We start from the raw sequence: 21,807 nt of genomic DNA on the forward strand, positions 1-21,807 counted from the left end.
GCTTGGAGGAAAAAACAGTAGTAACGTGAAGATTTTAAAAATGTTGGTCCCAAAGGGCAGCCACCAGTCAGAAAACAGAACATTAGGCAGAAAGAGCAGTTGTTCTCCCTTGAAGCTGCTTATGCCAGTTTCCTAAATTGACAAAGGGGCCTTCATGGTGACAAATTCAACATAGAGTTTTGAAACACTTCCTCAAAATATATCCATTAGCACACCCTCCCCAAATCCCAGGGGAAAGGTATCAGCCTGGTAAGAGTTTTAAGAAGTCCCCTAGTCCATCTCTCTGTGCCCCAAGGTGCAATCAACTACACTTGAGTCTTTCAAAGGCATTCTCCTCCAAAATGCTCAAAGACTCTCCATAACGGAGAGTTTACCACCTTCCCCAAGAACCTATCCCATCGCTTTCCCAGTCTTCTGTTGAGAAACCTTCTCTACATGCTCTTCAGAAAAAACAAACACTGTATTTTTAGAAAGCATATAAAGTGACACATGATAGAACAGTGAAAAGTTGAATTTTAGAGGCTAGTGCAGAAATGAGTACTACTGACAATAAATACAGCAATCGAAGTGAGTGGAGGTATGGACTGAGTCATACAAACTGGAGTTCACTGCATTATAGAGGGGAGAGAAACACACATGGATGGAGGAAGATTAACAAAGGTATACAAACCATTAAAGGCAGAGAAAATTAAGATAGATTACTCAGTAAATACAGTGGATGCTATCATGTTTAAGCATCAGACAACACTTAAAATGAAAAAGCAAAAATACTTTTCATCTAAGGAGCAATTAAATTGCGTAACTCTGCCACAGGATCTGGCATACATTCCAAGAGCACAAACGGGTTCAAAACATAGCTAGCCTAATTGAGGGAAGAAAAGTCCATCAGTGACTATTAAACACTGGTTCTGATGCATCCTTCAGTTCCAGCCACCAAATAGGCCCAGACAACGGGGAGGGTAAAGGTAACTTTTTAAGCATACAGTCCCTTTTCTTTATGCATCTGGTGATGGCCACAAGATACTGTAAGATGTGGGCCTTTAGTATGATGTATTACAGCCATTCACAGGTAGAGTAAAGTTAAGAACCAGTTCAAATACATAACCTTTTTTTATAACCTTAAAGGAAGTGGGAACTGGTGGTGATAGGGAAATGACAGATGTATCCAAACGAGGTTTGGAAGAATCTTTCTTGTGTGTCTCCTGCACCAAGACTTGAGTTCTTTACTCAGATGCAGCCTGCACATGGAGAAAAGAACTTACTTGTAGAAAAAGATGGCACAAATTAATTCTTGCCATACACCTTTTATGTTTTTGAGCATAGACTACCGTCATAGACATCGACCGTAGTTAAAACAGCAGAAGCTGACTTAGAATTTCTTACAAAAATGCATGGGGAAGTACGACCATACTATTGATCTGTATCCAGTGCTTCTAAGCTGAAAATCCATGCCCATAAGTGAATCAGTTATGTCAAAATTTGGAGTCATGACACTTTAACTAAATGGTCTCATGGATACCAAGATGATCCTGGGAAGAGGGGAAAAAAGAAAGAAAAAAGGGTAAGTAGAAAGTGAACTGGACAGGCTTCACATTAAAAGACCAACACAATTTTACAATAGTGGGTGCAAGTCAAAGTGTGTATGTGTAGCACGAATGTCAACACAAAAAATTCAGGGAGGATTATTAGTTGGCTGAGTTTTGACTATCTAGTGTTTCTGGAGTGGCAACAAAAGGTGCGAAATGAAGACAAAAAAGCCTTCATTTCACACAAATTTCAAAGCAAGTGATTTGTGAGCCCACAGCCCATTGACTCGGGAAAACTTTTTCTATTTGACACACAGCTCATTTTAACATCTCTTTGAACGCCGCTGAGGAATTGGCACCTCATTTGCATTAAAGAAGAATGAAGGAGAATGCAGAAGGGAAGAAAAAATAAATAATAATTTTTGCTCCCCTTAAAATCAGGAATTAGCCTTCCATCAGGAGCACTTCAACATTACTGTTGGCTCCCTGCATTTGATAAGGCATTGCCATGCCACTGACGGGTCACTTGACACTGCTTCCTCTCAACTTCTGACTAGAGCTGACTGAAATCCCCTGATTGTGCCTAGGGTCCTATTAAAAAAAATAAAGGCAACAAAACAAAACACAACACGACAAAACCTGAAACAACAAAACAACCCCCAAACCAAAACACAACAAAGACCTGGACCAACCAGAAATGTAGGTAGAGAGTAAATCAGCCAGAAGTTATTCATGCTTTAACAAGGACTGTGGATTGCCGTCTTATACTTGAACATAACCTTCTGTATAACACCAACAACAGAAATGTCTTTTGGGGTCTGATTACATTCAGTTTCAGAGCAAGTAAGAGGAACAACTCAGAGGGTGTGCCTCTCTTGGCAGTTACTACACATTCAAGAGTTAGAGATGAAAAAAAATATTTATTAGATCATTTTGTCCATCCTTCTGTCAGTAGAAGATAGTCCCCTGTAGTATATTTAAGTTCTTTGACCAGTCTAAGTTTTCAGTATCTCCAAAAATAGAAATTCCACCCATTCCCTAAAGAGATCATTTTAAACCCTAGCAACATTCAGTTTTAGGTAGTTTTTGCTTTACAACTTTCTACTTTAAAGTATAATGCAAATTAACAAGATGCTTTTTTTAACAGTTTACATTCCACTTAACAGTTCTAGACACTTCATCCCCCTTGGTTAAACATTTTTTTCTTCTTTGCTCAAATAACACAGTATTAAGTATGAGATCATTCAGGTTTTGTTAAGTGTCTTACAGAAATAGATTCTTGCTTGTCTGACCCAGAAAAATAAGTATTTCCACGTGGAAAATATTACAGATTTTACTAAAAATTAAGTATTAGGCACGCATATGGAAAATCCAGCATGTGTATATACAAAACTAACAATGCTTATTACTTTGGAAAATTTTATAGGAAATCAATATTGAGGAAGCTTTCTGATGCTATTTCAAGTCCTCAGTCATTGAAGTGCTCTAAGACCATATTTACAATAAAATTTTATTAAGAGTTTAATCATCCATTAAAGAGGCAATCGGTAAACACACTTGACACATCCACCATAGCAGGTGTCACTGCTGAGCTCCTGCATGTCACTACACTCAAAACAGAAGACACATTATTAGAAAATTCTGAAGGACCACGGTATGAACCCTAACTTAATGAGATTTTTCGTGATGAATCTTAGAGATCTTTACTCTTACCAATCATTAAGACTGGACAGACAGTGCATGTTACTAATGGGGAAGATTCTAGCCTTCAGCTTCTCATGGGTTTTATTCACCTCACACTGCCTTTTTGAGGCTGGCACCCAAAACAACTTCCTCTTGTTATGCTCCCTGTGTTCCTTAGCATCTATTTCTTTCGGTTTGACTCTTTTTCACAGAAAAGTGTGTTTTTAAGTTCTATCATCAGTTCTGCTTAAGGTTAAAACTAGAGTCTTCCTATGGAAAAAGTGTTGGTATCAGTGATTCAGAACAGAAGGGCATATACAAACTCAATTGTATTTAAAGAAAAATAAAACCACAAAGCCAGGTTGGCCAGCTTGCTGGCTCAACTGGTTTCTCAGAAGTAACACTCGTTCCCCCCATCAGACTGTTGTGGGGATTTGGGAGCTCGCCAAGCCTAAAGTCAGGAACGAGGGCTATCAATTCATCTCCATCCTCTCTCACCAGCTGCACATAAGTTTAAATTCTAGAATCCCATGGAATTACGTTACTTTAAAAGTACAGCTTTCATTCTCCTGTGACTCAACATTTGAAAGCAGGCTTTGAAAATAATAATAGATAATAATAGCAGCAGCAGCAGCTCTGTTGGGCTTCAAGGCTCCCACTCTCCATAGGACTGTAGAGCTTTGTCTTATTGAAGCTGGAGCGAAACGGAGAAATGAAATAAAAGCTTGCAACAGAAACAAAATAGTCCATCATTGGAACTGATGTTTTTGTAGTGGAGCCCTTCAGTGCCAAAGCACGAATTTTTCATATATTTCCATGACAAGTATACAGTCCTTCATGTGATTGTTTTTACCTGCGCAACCTCTTCAAAGTCTTCATGGCGTTTCTGCAAAGCTCTTGCCCGATGCAGGGATTTTCCCACTCCAGTATGTTTGCTAAGAAAAGCTTCTCCATGGTTTTCAATCCAATCCAACACCTGTGGTACAGAAGAGACACACACAAACACTCTGAGTGGATGTACTGAGTGTTGCAACAAAGAGACAACTATTCAAGAAACTAAGAAGCTGTAAAGGGACTGCTTATAAGGAACTATACTGCTGGATTAAAACACAGTCTTGCCATTGAAGGACATTAATTACATCTCATTAACTTTTCTCAAGGCACTAACTAGTTCAAACTAGCTAAATCGTATGATTTAAGATTATATGTTTATTTTGAAGCTTACCAAGGACAACCTCATTTCTACACATTCATCAATTTGACAGTAATCTGATCCAAGTGGCTAGACCCCTTGTGAGGGTCTCTCTGTAATCAGTTTATGCCTTCAGCTGACAGTTTTCTATAATGTAACACTAATGGAGTTTGCACGTTCCCCAACAGTGCTAGTGAATAACACAGTGAAGTTTTATTTCAGATGAGAAGTCGCTTCTCCTACCACATATTATTAAGTCAAGAAGAAAGATTCAGTAGTAGAATTTTTAACTAACTCAATAAAATCGAGTTGCAATCATTATGAGATGAATGACAATGTCTGCATTCAGAGCATATGAAGAATTTTGCCCCAGTTCTGAAGAAGCATCTCCTCAAAACATCAGATAGGCATAATTGTGTATTGTGAGTTTTACAGCCGAAAGAGTGAGGAATGAAAGACATTTTAAGGACATTAAAGCTTCCACCACAATGACTGGGCTGACAGCTTTATAAATAGTAAAGACTGTACATGTAATTAGTTCCTGCTAGTTAACACAAAGGATTACTGCACACATACTAAGTTTGTGATGAATGAATGTACAAAACCATATGGTCTCTCTCCAAACTAATACATCTTAGCAGTATCTTAATTCACTCATTAGCTAGCATGCATACGGTATTTAATTCTTTGGAAGATACTCAGGCGTTCGAGAATGCTGTTCAGAATTAAAGACAACTGCATATAAGCAATTTTCTTAAGTCAGATAACCATTTTTATACAGTATTTATGTAGTGGTGTGGAATACTTTACCTAACATTTATGTCCAGTGTTCTTTTTTCTTTAAAACCTGAGTATTTTGTTTCATTTTGAATTTACCTACCAGAAACCTGTACCTTATCTCTTCTTATCTACTAGTGTCCTTTACTCTGATTCCTGAAGTTGGATGTGGGTTTTTTCCCATTTTCCTGTACTGAAAGCATGACACTTACTGTAACTAAGGAGTAAGACTTTATTTTTTTCTTTTTTTTTCCTTTTTCCTGACAAACACACTTGAGAACCATTCCTACAACATCACTCATGGCTACATTCAATACACATATAATCCCACACACTATTCCCATACAAAACATCAATGCTTTCTTTAGTAGACAAAATGAAACCATCTGGTGTGATTTTTCTCATTTATCTTGACCATTAGAATCTTTTCTGGTTTGCAAACTCTCTCCTACTGGACATCTTGAAAACAACAAACAATCCATAACACCACATAATACAGTCATCTCAAATCACCAACACTTATGCAATGTTTGTTTTTCCTAGTAAGTATTGCCAAAGAATATTATTGTGTTTTAGGTCAGTGTATGTTTTCATTTGTTTCTTTCAAGGGAAAGTATTGACCAGAGAACGTAGAGTGAGGAGCCAAACACGGCCTCAGTTATCTGAAAAGTTAATATTACCAATGCTTTTGACTAGTTTCAAGAGACTACTCTGCTTTTCTCATTATAAAAAGAGCTAGAGAGAGACATGTTTGGATGAGAGAATTAGACTGGACTCTGGAGACTACTAACAGTTACAAGCTAACAAATGAAATCAACAGCAAAATCTGTCCCAGAAAGCATGGGATGAAAAGCAGAAAGCAGCCCAGGGAGAATGATTTTTGCTCAAAATAATGTTCGGGAACTTCTCAAGAGAAGAAATGGTCATACAAATCCAGTACACAGATCATGACATAAACCAGTCAACTAGAGAAACACTGCTGCCTCTAAGTGAAATCAGTACGAATAAAAAATCTTACTAGTGCTCAGACTTCTTACCTTGATTCTTAACAAAACTGAGGAAGAACTCTTTATTTGGGATTTTCACAGCATGTAAAAGCAGAGTCAAAGGTAAGGTATGCTCTTGCCCGTCAGCGGCAGTTTTTGCATACCACTTTGACCAAAGGACAATACCACTAGCTGGCGCTGATATTAGCCATCTTAATTGATGCATTTTCTTCCTCTTCCTGGAGAGGCAAGAGTTACAGAAACCATCATACCAACCCACTAAGGACTCTTCTACTGATACTGAAAGCACACGGAATTCACTCCAGTAGTTCAGTAATACATAAGAGTTTAAGAGGCTCAATACTCTTCAGTGAAAGGGTGAATAATATTATCCTCCACTGCAGCAAGTTGCTTTAACGATGCAATTAAGCTTGTAACTGCAGTCTCAGCAGAACCATCCTCATGCCCAATACAGAATCTAGAAAAATGCTTATCTTTCTAGCACGAATACTGAATACATGACAGAAGAAACTATTACAGAAAGATAGCTTCACCTTGACAATTTCATTGCTCATGTAAAATGAGGTATAAAATATGTGGTTTGTATATGCTGTTTGCAGAAATAAACAGTCTTATCTTTTGCAGATTCAAAGTGCTCATATTCACCAGTGTTACCCACATTATTATCCAGTCCGTACCCCCCACCCCTTTACCTACTGTGCACACACTCACTTTTCTGATCTCCATCACTTACTTGGTGCTGACTTAACATTCCAAAGGGGAAGATGGAAATCTCTGCATTTCTAATCTTCAGATAGTTAAAATGTGAAAATACTCTCTCCTGAAAAAACGCATTTGACACTGGAACCGCCTCCAAAGGCCACAAGGGAATCACGCAGTGAAATCAGTATTATTTTGATGCTGAGCGAGTAGTAAGCATTCTCAGCCTGCCCTTCATTAGCCAAGGCTGAAACAAGTGACTGCTACAACAAAAACTCAGGCGGAATCTTTGAGGCAGGCAGATCAAGGAACAAGAAGCAGCACATTTATTTATCCAGAACGGACAGAGGAGACACCCAAGGTCAGCGAAGACCTAATAAATGTATGTTTCGAAAAAAACTACAAAAAAACCTACAAGTTTGTTTTACGAATCTCTGGCTTGCAAGCCATCAGTAGTGTTTTTTAGTCCCCGGAACTTTCACCATAGGAATGTCAGTAGCATCACTCTACTAGAAATGTTATCTTTATGTTTGATTTTGTCCTTTCATGGCCTAGCAGCACAAAACCCCACGTTGCTATTGCAAGTCTGCTTTATTGCTTCATATCAGAACTGTTGGAGCCAGCTCCCTTCCTTTCCTTAGGTGAAAGGCTGGTGTATATTATCCGCTTGGTAAGCTTGTTAATTCTTAGGGATAAAATTATAATTTTTTTTAGCATTTTTACACTAGAGGGGTTATTTTCAACAATAGAGTGCAACAGCCAATGACATGACTTCTTTTCTTTTAAATAAACACACCTTTTTTTGGATTAATGTACAAACTAATCAGGAACTAGATGTTTCTGCTATCTAAGATGAAACTCAGTATTCTGTTCAGTTTAAGACTGTCATAGGTTTTCACATACCAAATATCAGGTTTGCTGTAGTTCACATCTTACCTACTATTTTTAATATTTCATGTGCTACTTTCCTTACTGCTTGCTCCTAGAAATTAGCAGATGATTCTTTGTGTACACAGCTCGCATTACAGTGTTTTTGGTGATTTTGAAAACTCCACTAGAAACACTTTCCCCATACAAGACAGAAGAAAAAAAAAAACCAACCAGTTTTCTAAGGTGGAAGTAACACAAAATGAAGTACCAGCTCAATTCAGCCAATTCCCTCCTCCAACTCAGCTCTATCACTCACTTAACACTTCCATGAACTGATTTATTTCATTAATCCAGCAGAAAACTACACCAGCAGAGGGAAGAGGAGGAAATCAGACTCATGCTGAAGGACACTTACAGATTCACATACAATGCACTTGATTGCTTGCCAGTATGTCCAATTTAACTATGAACAGTGGAAGAGAACAGCACTTATTTTATTTTGATGTGGGGAAAAAAACCCCACCAAAACAAAAAGCTTTACTGACAAAAGTTTAAAAAGGTTGTCATATTAGTTTCTAAATCATGCTAGATAATCTTAATTGATTTTTTTTTTTTTTTTAAGGTTTGAACAAAGACTAAGAAACCCAAGAGAATGTGCAAATGAAAACTAAACTATTTTAGAAAGGTGCTTCGGAACTTTACGTAAACCATTCCAGAAATGTCTTGGATATAAATTCAACCAATACCTTAAACCCAAGCAATTTCATGCACTGAATGGTGTCAATGATTATTCAATTGAGGGGCTAACATTTCTCAGATAAATTAGATGATCTGATAAGGTTGGTTTTGTTTGGTTTTGCATGAAAAAAGAATCCTTATTATTCAAGATCACTTTTTTTCCCCTGATGGATTTCCAAAACTGAGGGAGCTACAATCTGCCAAAGCAAGGCTGTTCCAGGGAAATACCATTATGGGCTTGCCGTTATCTTAAAGGCACCAGCTCCTGGCTATTAGATTAATTTGTCTGGTATGGATGTTGAATTATCATTGTCTTACAGCATGTTCTGCACTGAAATGTAAGTATGAAAAGTTGTATTATGAAAGGGAACATGAACCACAATTCACACTGTGATTCATAAGGCAGTGCCCAAAACACACCCATATCTGAAAGTTAAGTCAAAGTAACATAACAAAGAGCTATACTTCCACATGCAACATTTCAGAAGCCTCCAACATGGATGTTAACAGCCATTACAGGGATAAACCGAAGGACAATCCAGTCTCTGGCAGTGGCAACTACTGGGACATTAAGGCAAGGGCTTAGGAACATGGCAAGCACCGGCTGCATCTCATGTACTTAAGATCTAGTCTGAAATCTAAAATGGTTGATAAATGCGTTGGCACCAAGGCTGGAGCTTCAAATTGTCAAGAGGATATCTTGAGATCTTAATGAAAAGATCTGCCTTGCAAAGCATATAGAGAAACCAGAGGCATAAACAGGAAGAAAGGAATTTCTCTAACCAGTAGGTAAGACATGCACTGAATAACGAGCCTAGATGGATTAACACCCTTGAGCCAATTGGTTCATCCTGAAAACTTCTTGTATGCTCACAATCCACATGTGTGATTTGGATAAAACATTCTTGATACTGGAAGTTATAAAAATAAGTAAAGCTGTCTACTTTGTTGTTTTCAAGCCTGCAACTATTTGATGTTAAATGCAGCAGTTCCACGGGCTGACAGGTCTCACAGAGAGAAGGGAAATCCAGCTTCTTGCTGAAGAACCTGATGATGACTCTACAATGACTTGAGTCTAATTGAAGAGTTATTTGCCAACTTCAAAGAACAAAGAAGTCTCAGTGCTAACTCCTCCGCTCCGAGAGCTGTGACTTAGGAAGGAGCAGAAAATGATAGTTTTCTATGAACATTTTATGACTCCCAAGATAATAAAGGCAAAGAGTAGGAATGGCACAATAAGGCTCTCTATAGCATTTAATCAACACCTTCCCCCAGGAAATAAACTGCCTGTAGCCTGGCCTACTGGCCTGAGACCTGAATTATGTATCTGGCAAATAACCTCAGGTGATCACTTGGCCTAGGCTGCCTAAGTAGGTCCTACCTGGATTGAATTCAAACCAGCGGAGAAAGTTCCAGGATCCAATCTGCTCTTATTGGCAGAAGGCTACCCTAAGAGGGCCTACAATTTTCCCTACAAGAAGCAAACCACCATGTTAATTTCAGTTTCTGAAGACTCCTTATAAAGCCTTTTAAGTTTAAGAGGTGATTCATTTGTGGACTATGCCTCATCAGTTTTGACAAGTGCCCTTCACTGAGTACTCACGCAAGTGCTAGCACTGGACTCTCCTGACTAGCTACTATTTATGTAGGAATCTCAGACAAGAGCCTCTAGGATTTATACAATGGCATAATAGTGTTTTCAGTTTGGTTCTCTAGGCCCTTCCTGACTATTCATAACATGACCCTGCTTTATTTTTTTTTTTGGCAACTAACATTTTTTGTGTCTTTCTTCATCCTTTGTCACATCTGATTGTTGAAAAGTTGGATAACTGCGTGCCTTTCAATATATGCCTCTTTTATACATCAAAAATTAATTAATAAAGTTTCAATATTTTTACACTTAATTTAGTGCTTAAGTATTTTTAAGCTGTTTTCTTTAACTTAGAGGAAGAGATAGGCACTGTGTATAGAAGAAAGTTGAGCTAAAAGGATTGCTCGCTCTCCCCACAGCCTGCCTAAATTAAGTATCTTTGCCAACTACTGTAAATGATGGAAATCAGGTTATTTCACTCCCAACTGCTCACATCCAGCATCTTCTTGAAACAGGTAAGTACAAGAAATTTGGCTTAAAGTGCAACTAGTTTGGAAGAAACAAGAGTAGTTGAACCAGAATGTATGACTGGCTGTCCAGAAAACCCATTCAGCAGTTCCTGATTTGTGAACACCTTTACATTGAAATAAAGAACATGATCAGCAAATACTGACCATCTTCACTTTTTTATGAAGATGAACTATTAAGGGATAAATTACTAACGTCACTGTCAACTGCAGCCTAAGGCTAACTTTTCTTGTTTATTGAAAGTCTATCAATAAAGGAATTCTTTACAGCTTTACCTTTTTAAGCTAAAATCATGTCAGAGACATTAACGTCTGTACTTAACTACTAACTTTTATCGATGTCATCATAATAATAAAAATATGGCAGCTAATAACCATTAGCCAATTCAAGAACAGCATCACTGTCTGAAAGTAATCTTATCTGTAATTTTTATATTACTTTGGTATACTACTCACAGGTTTTAAAGAAAGCAAATCAAGTCAATTAAGTATCACTGAGGATTTGAAACTAAAAATTTGTTACAGAATAACACTATTAATTTTTTGCATGTTACTCCTACAAGTGTTTATGACACTTCAAAACCATAATTCTACCTAGAATGTGAATGTCAGGTTCCAGCACAAGCTGAGAATAACCATCTAGAATAAAAATCTTTTTCATCCTATCTGACTTAAAGTAAACAAAGAGGTAAATTTAAAAAAAGAAAAAAACAAAGCAGAGCTAACTTATGAATATAATTTCTACACATAACAGCCAATATCCTCTGATAACACACAGAGCTTGGAATCAGTCACTCAATCCCGTGCAACTATTCAATTGTTGAATGAAAGAACGTGGGGTTTAGCAATCAAAACCCACCTGTCAATACAACCAGCAACAAATCACAGGCTGACAAGAGTACAAAGGCATTCAGACAACATGAAATAAAACCTACCTGTTGAACATCCTGTTGAAAAACGCATAGCTGAAGCCGCTGGTGCAAGCGGACCTTTCGATGTTGCCAGATATTTTCCAATTGGCGCTGGTGGTGCAGAACTTCATGGATGACATCCAGAACATGATGAACTGCTTTTGAGTAGTTGGCAGAAGCAGTGAGGGAATCTGAACTCCCGGGAGTCAAAGGTCTCTGAAGTTTGTCAAGAAGTGACTTTCCATCTTGGCTCACCTGACCACCAGAAAGGACCAAGAATTACTTGTATTGACAAAAGCTTGTTAGACTACTACTTCATTCCTCACCCTCTCTCCCCATTTCAGATGTCTTTAAGAACTCAGGGAGCAGCGATGTCCCTCTATGCTAGACAACTTTAAGAAGTGTCACTCTTCTAAATAACAGCCTGTTTTTCGATTACCTTAAGAGTGCTTTTCCTTTAAAGTGATTTTTTTTTTTTTAACAGGTGAAGTCTAACTTAGAATAAATATTCTTCCCCTTTTTCTCTAGTCAACAAACCACCTAAAATTAAGCATTTGCCAAGAATTATCCTTCCAGGAGCATCTCTCTCTTCATTTGCTATAAAGGTGAACAGAGAGGTTACTTTCTATGGGTTAATATTAATTTGATGAATACATTTAGACCAACAGATATAAACTCAAGACATAATTTGATCTGACACAATTTACTTCTAAATTATTACTGTTACTGGTAAGCCAAAGGCAAAATGTTATTATAGCAAACTTAAACCTGATTAAACCACTTAAAACCTTTCCGTGCAGCACAGAAAGATATTCTTTTCCAAAATGCATTTAACTACTGATGCTGACAAGAAACATTAGTCACTTCTAACTGTTGTCTTCGATTCAAACCACAGCAAAAATATTCAGATTTACCTTGCAGGCTAATTAAAAAGCAACAATCCTATCTTATCTGGTCACTATTAACATTTGGCACTTGCCAAGGCTGTTGAAAGCATTTTTCATTGCCATTTAACTATTCTGTCACTTTAAGCATGAAGCTCAGAGAATTGTTACAATTCAGTATCATTCAGCTATCTGTAAAGAACTTCTCTAATAGCTCATCTAACAGGCAGGAAAAATTAATCCAAAACCACAAGACTGTAGTGTAAACAATAGTTTGAATCCATCAAATCAACACCATGTCAGAAACAGAAAAATTGTCAAGGCCTTCCCCCAATGGCTATTTTCAACAATTTTCACTAAATCTAGGCACATTTAAAATTTGCTATTCAGTAGTCAAACAGATCAGAATGCAAAGTCTTTTCTAATTATTATTTTACAAGTGAGTTTATTTCTTAGTTCCAACTAAAGCTTTTTCATTTTAGTAATACGTACCAACACAGAGAATGAAGCTCACTTGGAAAAGTAGCTCTTATAAAGTCAAGTCAGGCAAAGAAAGAGTATAGTCCATAGTAGATACTATAATGATCTTTTTTTTCTTTTCTGTATCCAAAGCAATTACCTAGTACAAGTATTTTAACTATTTCAAGACAACGGACTTCAATTATCTATCCAGAGTCCATGAAATTTAGGGGAAAAAAATAATTAATTGTGACAGCCCCTTGATCTGATTAGTTTATTAGCTCTACCAACAAATGATCATGCACATTTCCTCTTCAGACTTAATACAGTAAAGTTTTCTTCCTTCTCAGTGTATGACTACTTTAAGATTTCAGTGAGATATATAACTTCACTTAAGACACAGCTATTGGATTTCAAGCACACCAGTTACCTAAGCTTATAAGCTAGTAAGTTACTTTTCTAGTAATATACAGTAATTACCCTCAGTAAAATCAGACTGTCTAGTCTTAAAAGCATTTACTCTCTTAAAATTACTGTCTTCTACTTTGCAACCAAGTCATGTTGTCAAGACGCTGTAATCTAAAATGAATGGCAAAGTGTTGTAATTTCCACAGTGTTCCTCTCTCTCCTCCCACTGTTCATTCACCACAAAATGAAAGGAGCTCCGTGCTGTAACAGAAATGAAGTCATACATCTAATAATGATAAGCAACAGTTCTGTAATATCTTTACCCAGAAAGACAACTTCATCAATCTTCAAAAAGGGATACGTGTTTAAATAAGGCAAAATAAGCCCTTCTGTCCCAAGGAGGAACACGACTTGTACATACACATACAACTATTATTTCTGCACCAATTCGGGTTGCTAAAGACAAAGCTATTGCTTTACCAGGTGTGGAAAAGTAATGACCTGAAATCAGAAGAAAGGCACCTCATGTTAGGTTCTTTTTGAGCAGTACCAGTGTAGATTTCGTTAAAACCTCGAGCTACCCCAAAGTCAAAAGCTACAGCTTTGAAATCCTAAGTAAATTTTGAAGGTATTTGCCAGACCAATCCTATAATCTACCCATCTAATTTATTTTCATTATGCATCATCAGGAAGCAAACGGTATTTAACATGGTAATCCACAGTACTTATTTACACTTAACAGCAGGCTCTAATCCAGTCACATCCCTGATGAAATAAACCACAAACACACCAATCCAAACCAAACAAAACCGATTTTAAAAAGTCCCACTATTTTCATTTCAATGCTTTATAATCATTATTCTAGAGAGCCCTAGCCGCCTTATTTCTTGCTGCACTCCCATGGAACGTGCACCCTAGATTGCCTCTCTTCATATAAATCTACTACGAACATGCTATGTCTCTGTCCCTTGTTTTACAAAGGGATCCTCCCAATGAAGAGAAGATATAATGAAGAAGAGATACCTTACTACAAAATATGCTCTCAAGAATGATTTAAAACAGGTATACGCAGTCAGATCACAAGTTTTATCACCAAAGGTGTGCTTCAGTATGTCATTAGATCAGTTGACATAGCAAGGTGGCATATATCAGGAATGGGGATAACAGTGTGTATTTTACACAGAAGAGCGACAACTCACGTGAACTCTGGACACCTGACTCATGGTAATAAAGTTTATGCAGGCCCTAAGATGGCAGGTATTCAAAAAACCTGCTTTTGATCAGTCCTATTCTTAGTATATCATCAGCACTAACCTTACCCTCCTTTACTGCTAAATGAAGTGTGACCAGACTCATGATTCAGTTGCTCATAATAGAGCTGGTCCATCAGAAAGCAGTTTTATCTTTAATGTAATGTATAAACCACAACCGTTCAGTCCCACATGAACTCCTTTTAAAAGAAGGTGCAAGGGAACAGAAACTGCTGTATTTAATCCAGAATAACATCTGTCCAATTTAACAGCAAAAATAGTTTTACCCTCTGATGAGAAGAGCCCTAGAAAAAGAAAGCAAGAAAAACTCCATAGGAAATGCAGAAAATACCTGTTAGCCAATAGTGAAGTCAATACCCATTTAATTTCTCACTTCAGCTAACCGAAACACATGAGAACTCAAAATTGGAATAAAAACAATAGATACTCTACTCATCACTTTCTAGGCCACCTTCAGAATAAGCACTTTATCTTAGGTTGTAAATACGACTATTAGAAATACTAAGAAATACTATTACTTCATTGTGTGCAGAATCCAGGATTAGAGCAGCAGCATATGCTAATCATACGAATGCTGACTACATAGGCATGCTGGCTCATTTACGTGTCTTTGAGGTTGGCAAAACAAAGTATATTACCTTCCGGCTTGTCGAGTGACGTCCTTTGATGGTTAAGCATTTTTTGTAAGGCAATTTCAGAGGTGGATTTTCAAAACACACTTAAAGCAATCCACGCCAACAGAATACTTTCCCAAAGACTACCCAACTAGCTTCCCTTTAAGTAAGTGTTTGAACGATAGTATCATACTGCTATTAAAAGGCAGTAATATGCAAATGCAAATTAAAACATACTTAGTAGACTGCATGAGTTGTTTGTACCACACATGGTTCCATCTTGCCTTTTATATTTCTTTCAGACTTAACACTTTGCTGCTATTGTTCAAAAGCTAAGTCCAGTATACTAAACTAAAAAAGAAGCCAAGCACTTGAGTTTCCAACTAATGCACTATGCAACAAGCAGTGCCAGTTCATGATCCAAACAACATTACACCACTTTACCAAGTCAGCAACCTAAGGAAACAAACAAGACACCTACCTCAGAGTAAGCCAAGGTAATATGCTCATATATCCCTTGGTGATGATGGATAGCATCTTCTAAATCTTGCAGTTCTGAGGGAAGCTCCACCTCACCACAGGCTTTACACCATGAGTCCACATTGCTCATGTACTGCAACAGAGAAAAAACATTCTGCTTGATTTTGAGTTCTATCAATAAGTACACACATGTTGATTACATACAAGAAAACTGACATCTGTGTGACAGCCACTGAAAAGACTTTTTGAAGGGAAAAACATTTAATGTATTTCCCTCTGAACTGGAAAAAATGAAGCTTATATCAGAATAGAAACAAATATTCAAGTCTGACTATACTTGTGCTTTTAGTTATATGGAACTCTTTGAGCCGATCACAGACAGGTACGCTTACTTGGCTGTTTACTGCCCTCAGAACCAATTAAATTGCTGGCAATAATGATGCTTCAAGTTTACTCTTGTTCCTTTTCTTTGCAGCTAAGAAAAAGTTTACCTCACTCTGCACCTACCATTTCAGATGCATTAAAGACAATTAAGGTCTTGTCTATGCAAAGTGGTAAAACATTCTATAACCTTCAAGTCCAGACCCTCAGCTCTCACCCATCAACTCCCTGTGCAGATACTCATGGTATCGTGAGGTATCACCTCATCTTTTTTAAATCTTCAGAGAGAACCAAGTTACTTTGCACACGCACGCGCGCACACAAAGAATTAATGGTGAACCGTTCACTGAAACACGCCATAGTTGTCTTTTGCAGGAAAGAGATCATCAAGGAGGCAAAGCAGTGTCAGAGCACAGCAAATTCACACCTCAGTCTCCAAAGCACTAACTTCTACACGCAGAGAAGCACTAAATCCATTTGGCAAGCGACTACAGCAGCAAGCATGTCAGGGATTTACAACTTAAGCGGGGGTCTCACAGGACTAACACTAAACTTCGAGCACACAGCTATGTCAGCAGAGCTGCTCAAGTCAAGCCTTTCAGGGCAAACTTAGGATACTGCAACAGAATCTCTTCTGCAGACAATTTAAGTTATCTCTGAAGCTTAAACTGCCTTAACAAACAAGAAACTGGTATCATAGGTGTACACATAGCAGAAGTTCTGTCAACTTATTTTTGACAGCTAGGGGGCGTGAATTTTATACCCTTCTTATGCTAGGAAAGGAAAGAGGCAGAAAGAATCTGGTTTTCTGGTTTTCTAGTTTTCATAGCTGTTAAACTTAGTACAGCCAAATACGTGCGGTATCTGTAAATTAAATTTGTCCTATATTCATGTGAAGTTCAAGTCTCAAAAGCTATTTCTCTCATATGTATCTTAATTCCTGGAGCACATGTAGTCTTCTGAAAAAATGTTAATCCACAAACCATTTCTGGTACTCCATTGTTGTTTGAAAGCTGGGAGGAAGGGTGATAAAATACTTTAAGGTACTTATTTAATTCTCATTTCATCAAGGGACAATTTTAAAAACCCCTAGTGTTGAGCACCGAACGTTAAAGAAGCTCCACGTGGGACCACAGAGCTATACCTCTTGCACCCATCAGCAAGCACTGACAGCGGGGTGCAGTCTTCACTACGTCTGACAGCAGGCAGCGACACTTACCTGTCACTTGCAGGGGAAGATGTGCCTTCAAGAAGGGCGAGTTATTTCTTTGGCTGCTTATTTTTTAATAATCTTTTTATGTAAGTCAAGCATCACCAGTCTCTAAAGGGGTCATTCCTCTTATTCCAAACCCTCTTTCCTTGAACTTACTCTCCACTGTTAATGAAACAGCTAATATATCACAGCCAGGTATCTTACAAAGCAACTACGACAATCCATCACAGTTAATCATAAAATGAAAACCACAGAAGGGGCAATTAAAGAGTAAGTAAATTAATCCCAGTAGATGCTGCACTATTTTCTCTCATTCTTCTCTTTCCTCCTGTTTACTCTTACATTTAGCGCTGAAGAAGGTAACACCAACCCTTACCAGAGTTGCCCAGCACACGCACGCAAAATTTACTCCCTTGACTTCTGATGAACATCATTTTCTTATGAAAAAGGACATCACTTGATCCAGGGTATACCTATCTGTTCATGTTTCACCATCTCTCTCCTACGTGTACGGCTGACAATGCGTAAACGTAAACCTGAATAAGCCAAGCAATTAGAAAAGCATCAATACTTATAAGGTACCACACTGTGCCTATCAAATGCTTCAAGCTGTTTGGTGACTTCTATACCAAAAAACAATTCCTTCATCTCCTTTTTGTATGGCTTTTTTTTTTTTAGCAGGGCCTGTAGCAATAGGACAGGAGGTAATGGTTTTAAACTGAAAGAGGGTAGATTTAAACTAGATATAAGGAAGATTTTTTTGCGATGAGGGTGGTGAAACACTGGAACGGGTTGCCCAGAGAGGTGGCAGATGCCTCATCCCTGAAAACGTTCAAGGTCAGGCTGGATGGGGCTCTGAGCAACCTGATCTAGTTAAAGATGTCCCTGCTCATTGCAGGGGGGTTGGACTAGACCTTTAAAGGTCCCTTCCAACACAACACATTCTATGATTCTTCTCTAAAACCTCCTAAAATACTTATTATAGTGGCATCAGTTTATATACTTTACCTTAGTCTGTTTAAGGACAGTTAAAAACAACATCACCACTAACAATAAAAAGCCATGTGTATTTGCATCTTAATGCATTCACGTTTCTAATTTCTGGACATTTATGAAGTTGAGTATCTGCGTAGTAGAATTCAAGGAAAAATCTTAAAATAAAGTGTGCTGCCTCCCTCTATTTCTGCAGTTATCAGCTCCCAAGTGGTTCCTTCATTTATTCCAAATTAAAGTTAATTCAGACATGAGACCTTTTCTTGGATCCAATTTAGCAAGGCAAATGGAAAGAAAAGTATCTACAGCAGCCACACAGCACACCAGAGCTTCAGTCAGCCATAACCATCCAAGAACCACTGCTCTCCAAATTCACCAGAGACGTACAGAGCAGACAGTCTATAATATCAATGGGTGACTCAACAGCACACGCATAACAACTCCTTCAGAACTGAATTCCCTTGAGGGGAAAACATGCTTTCACCATCAAGACTATTAACTTGGGGATATTTATTCCTATTTCCCCTACATATACCTCTTCTCTGGCAGTTACACACTGTTAATGACTTAATTAACATAATTGGTATAGGCCTAAAGCTAAAATTTTTGTTTAATAAAGGAGGAATCTCTTATGGGATACTAAGTAAACATCTCCCACCACAATTTCAGATTCAGAAGACAGTTAATTAACTTCTCAACTTTCAGACCAGTTCAACTTAGTTTTCTATAAGCAATTACTATGAGTTAAATCTTGACACTCAAGGACTGATTGTGGTGGAGTGGTGAGGACAACAGAACAAGTGATGATTTCTTGATGTAGGAACAGCAATATACTAAATTTTTTTCCTTTCTCTCAACTTGAAAGCTTCATATAGTTAAGCATTTATGTCCACTTCATTTTGATTCATGTATCTAATCTGTCTAAGTTTTATCTTGCATTGATATAGCCAAAGCATTTTGTGGAGAACGTAAGGGCAGTCGGCTGTCCTGAGGAGAACAAGTTTTTGTTTGAGTATCAGCTGAAATTGGCAAAAATGAATGCTCTGGCTTTCTTGCCAACCTTTTCAATCACTCTCTTGTACTTCTGTCTAAATGAAAAGCAAACAGTACGACTCACCATTCCAGCATGGAAATTTTTGTTGGTGCCCTCCCCATTCACTAACCTGTTCAGCTTTCTGATGGAAGATGGAGGACATATCCAGTAACGTGCTACGTTCATCCAAGGCTGCAGCAAACGCCTTCCATTCTTGCTCCAACTGATTAGCGATCTGTTTTATTTGCTGTGAAGCATAATGGCCAGACTCGACCAGGCGATTTGCTACTGACATGATGCGGTTTATGTTTACATACACATTCTATGGAGAAGAAGGAGGGAAAAATTAGTGGGAGTTAGCAGACCACTTAAATACAGAGGTATACTTCTATAACATTCTTCTTTATTACAGTACTGCTTAACAGACTGGTTTTATTTGCCAAGTTTGTGGATACCTAACTTTGGAATCTGGGTGTACAATGTAACAGCCTATCTGTATTGACAAGGGAAAAGGACAACTTGAAATGATCAGAGAGTCTCAAGCTAACACTAATGGTCAGTTTAAACAAAGTCATATTGTATGAAGACCCATCATTACAATGAAGAGGAAAAGCTAACCATGTTTTGCAACAGCCTCAATAAGAATGTTTACAGACATTCAAGTCAACAAGACATTCAGACACACACAATATAGGAAAATCAAAGTATGATTAGTAAGCATTTGATCTATCCACAGTACGCATGTGTGCAACATCACTCTACAAATCTTTACATCAACTTCTCAAAGTATTTCTACTTTTCAAGTAACAAAATACATAATTCTGAGTTCTAAGGAGTCCAACAGTTTCAGATTTTATTTTCCTGTCACTATATTACCTCAGAGCTAGTACTTACAAACCAAACAAATAAGGTCAAAGATCAGAAAGATTCTCTAGCATACTGGCATTAGTCAGTGATGGGTCTCAGTCACTCTAATTTTCTTTCCTTTTAGCTCACATATGTATTTTGGCCTAAAGCATCTAAAATCTGTTCCTGTTCTGATTCTGTATGAACAAACAACACTCTGATTCCTGCAAAGCCAGAAACAAGAACAACTTCACCACCAAAAGGTTTCTGAGTAGCTCTTCCAGAGCTATATGTATATAATGCTGAGTTGACACCTCTTTCACTTGGGCTGATTCTTATACATCTCGAATGAAGTTCTTCAACTCACAGGACTGTTGAGGTTGGAGATGATCTAGTCCAACCACCCTGCTCAAAGCAGGTTCAATCACAGCAGGTTGCTCAGGGTCATGTCCAGTACAGTTTTGAGACTCTAAGGATGGAGAGAACACAATCTCTCTGGGCAACCTGTTCCAGTGTTTCTTATGTTTAAAATTGAACTTCTCGTATTTCAACTTGTGCCCATTACCTCTTGTTCTGATACTGGATACCATGCAGAAAAGTCTGGTTCTGGCTTCTTTACTCCCTCCCGTCAGATATTTATATTTTTATATACCCAAGATCCCTCCCAAGCATTCCTTTATCCAGGGTAACCAATCCCAGCTCTCTCAGCCTCTATTTGTAGAACACAAGCATGCCATACAGGTACTTCAGAGAACTTGGTCATGGTGACTTCCCAGAAAGGGAATGAGAGCTTTCCATATAATGCTGTCCTGCAGGCACATCCTAATTTCTGTGTGTACACTCGGAGCAACCCCAGTTCAGCCCTGTTTTGTTGATAACAGTGTCTATTTGTTCGCATCACCACAGACCCTTTGCTTGCCACCACTTCTCACTTGATTGTTGGTCCTCTTCTTCTGCCGTCATTCTTACCCTAAAGCTCTTTTTATCAGGTTGTTTGGATTGCTGGCAAAGATACTTTTGCCCCACTTTTTTGCCGAACAGCAATCCTTGATCTTCCTGTTGCCAACATCAGCTGTGTAAACAGCTGTTGACCTGCAGGATCCATCTACTGTCTCACCAGCAGAATTGAGAAGAAAAGCACCTGGGCTCCCATGCCCTTGACCATTACCTCTGGAGCCACGTAGTCATGCTTGAGACTTTCTAGGTCACCCCTGGCAGTATTGCTGGTGCTCGCATGGAAGAGTGGCAAGGCCAACAGTCTGAACGCTGGACAATCTTTGGCAGTCTACACAACATCTCAAATTCAAGCCCCCAGCAAGCAGCAAACTTCCATACAGGATGAGTAAGGTTGGCAGATAGGGGTCTCTGTTCCCTACAGAAGGGAGCCTCCCATTCTTGTCACTTGCCTCTTCCTTTTGGTGCTCCTGTGTGGCTCAGTCTCAGATGGCACAGATGCTTTGACAGCTCCCAGCTCTTCATTGGCCATGAGTCAGTGAACCTATTCTGTAGCTGCAAATTTTCAGGTGGAGCAGAAGCCTTCCTCCTAGTGCCAGAAACCAATATCTTCCAACCTCCATCATCATGGGAGTCTCCACTTCCCGAACAGACAGGCACAAACTCTGCCTGACACTCCTCCCTTCAGTACAGTTGGTAGTTTGAGCTCTTAAAGCTGCAGAGTGTTGGAAAAGACCTGGTCAATCTCCT

The 21,807-nt window shown here is 38.4% G+C and overlaps 1 protein-coding gene across 3 annotated transcripts in view; it reads right to left on the reverse strand.

Moving 5' to 3' along the window:
* The window catches only part of TRIO (trio Rho guanine nucleotide exchange factor), a 257,134-nt gene that overhangs the window by 137,107 nt on the left and 98,220 nt on the right, over positions 1-21,807 (reverse strand). For all 3 annotated transcript variants that reach the window (XM_063326144.1, XM_063326146.1, XM_063326145.1), the window contains exons 7-10: positions 19,388-19,579; positions 15,639-15,770; positions 11,546-11,776; positions 4,063-4,185 (exon numbers count right to left, since the gene is read on the reverse strand). In XM_063326144.1, coding sequence (XP_063182214.1) covers positions 4,063-4,185; positions 11,546-11,776; positions 15,639-15,770; positions 19,388-19,579 — 678 coding nt within the window. The remainder of the gene's footprint in view (positions 1-4,062; positions 4,186-11,545; positions 11,777-15,638; positions 15,771-19,387; positions 19,580-21,807) is intronic.

Source organism: Chroicocephalus ridibundus, chromosome 2, assembly GCF_963924245.1.
Source record: "Chroicocephalus ridibundus chromosome 2, bChrRid1.1, whole genome shotgun sequence".
Lineage (NCBI taxonomy): Eukaryota > Metazoa > Chordata > Aves > Charadriiformes > Laridae > Chroicocephalus > Chroicocephalus ridibundus.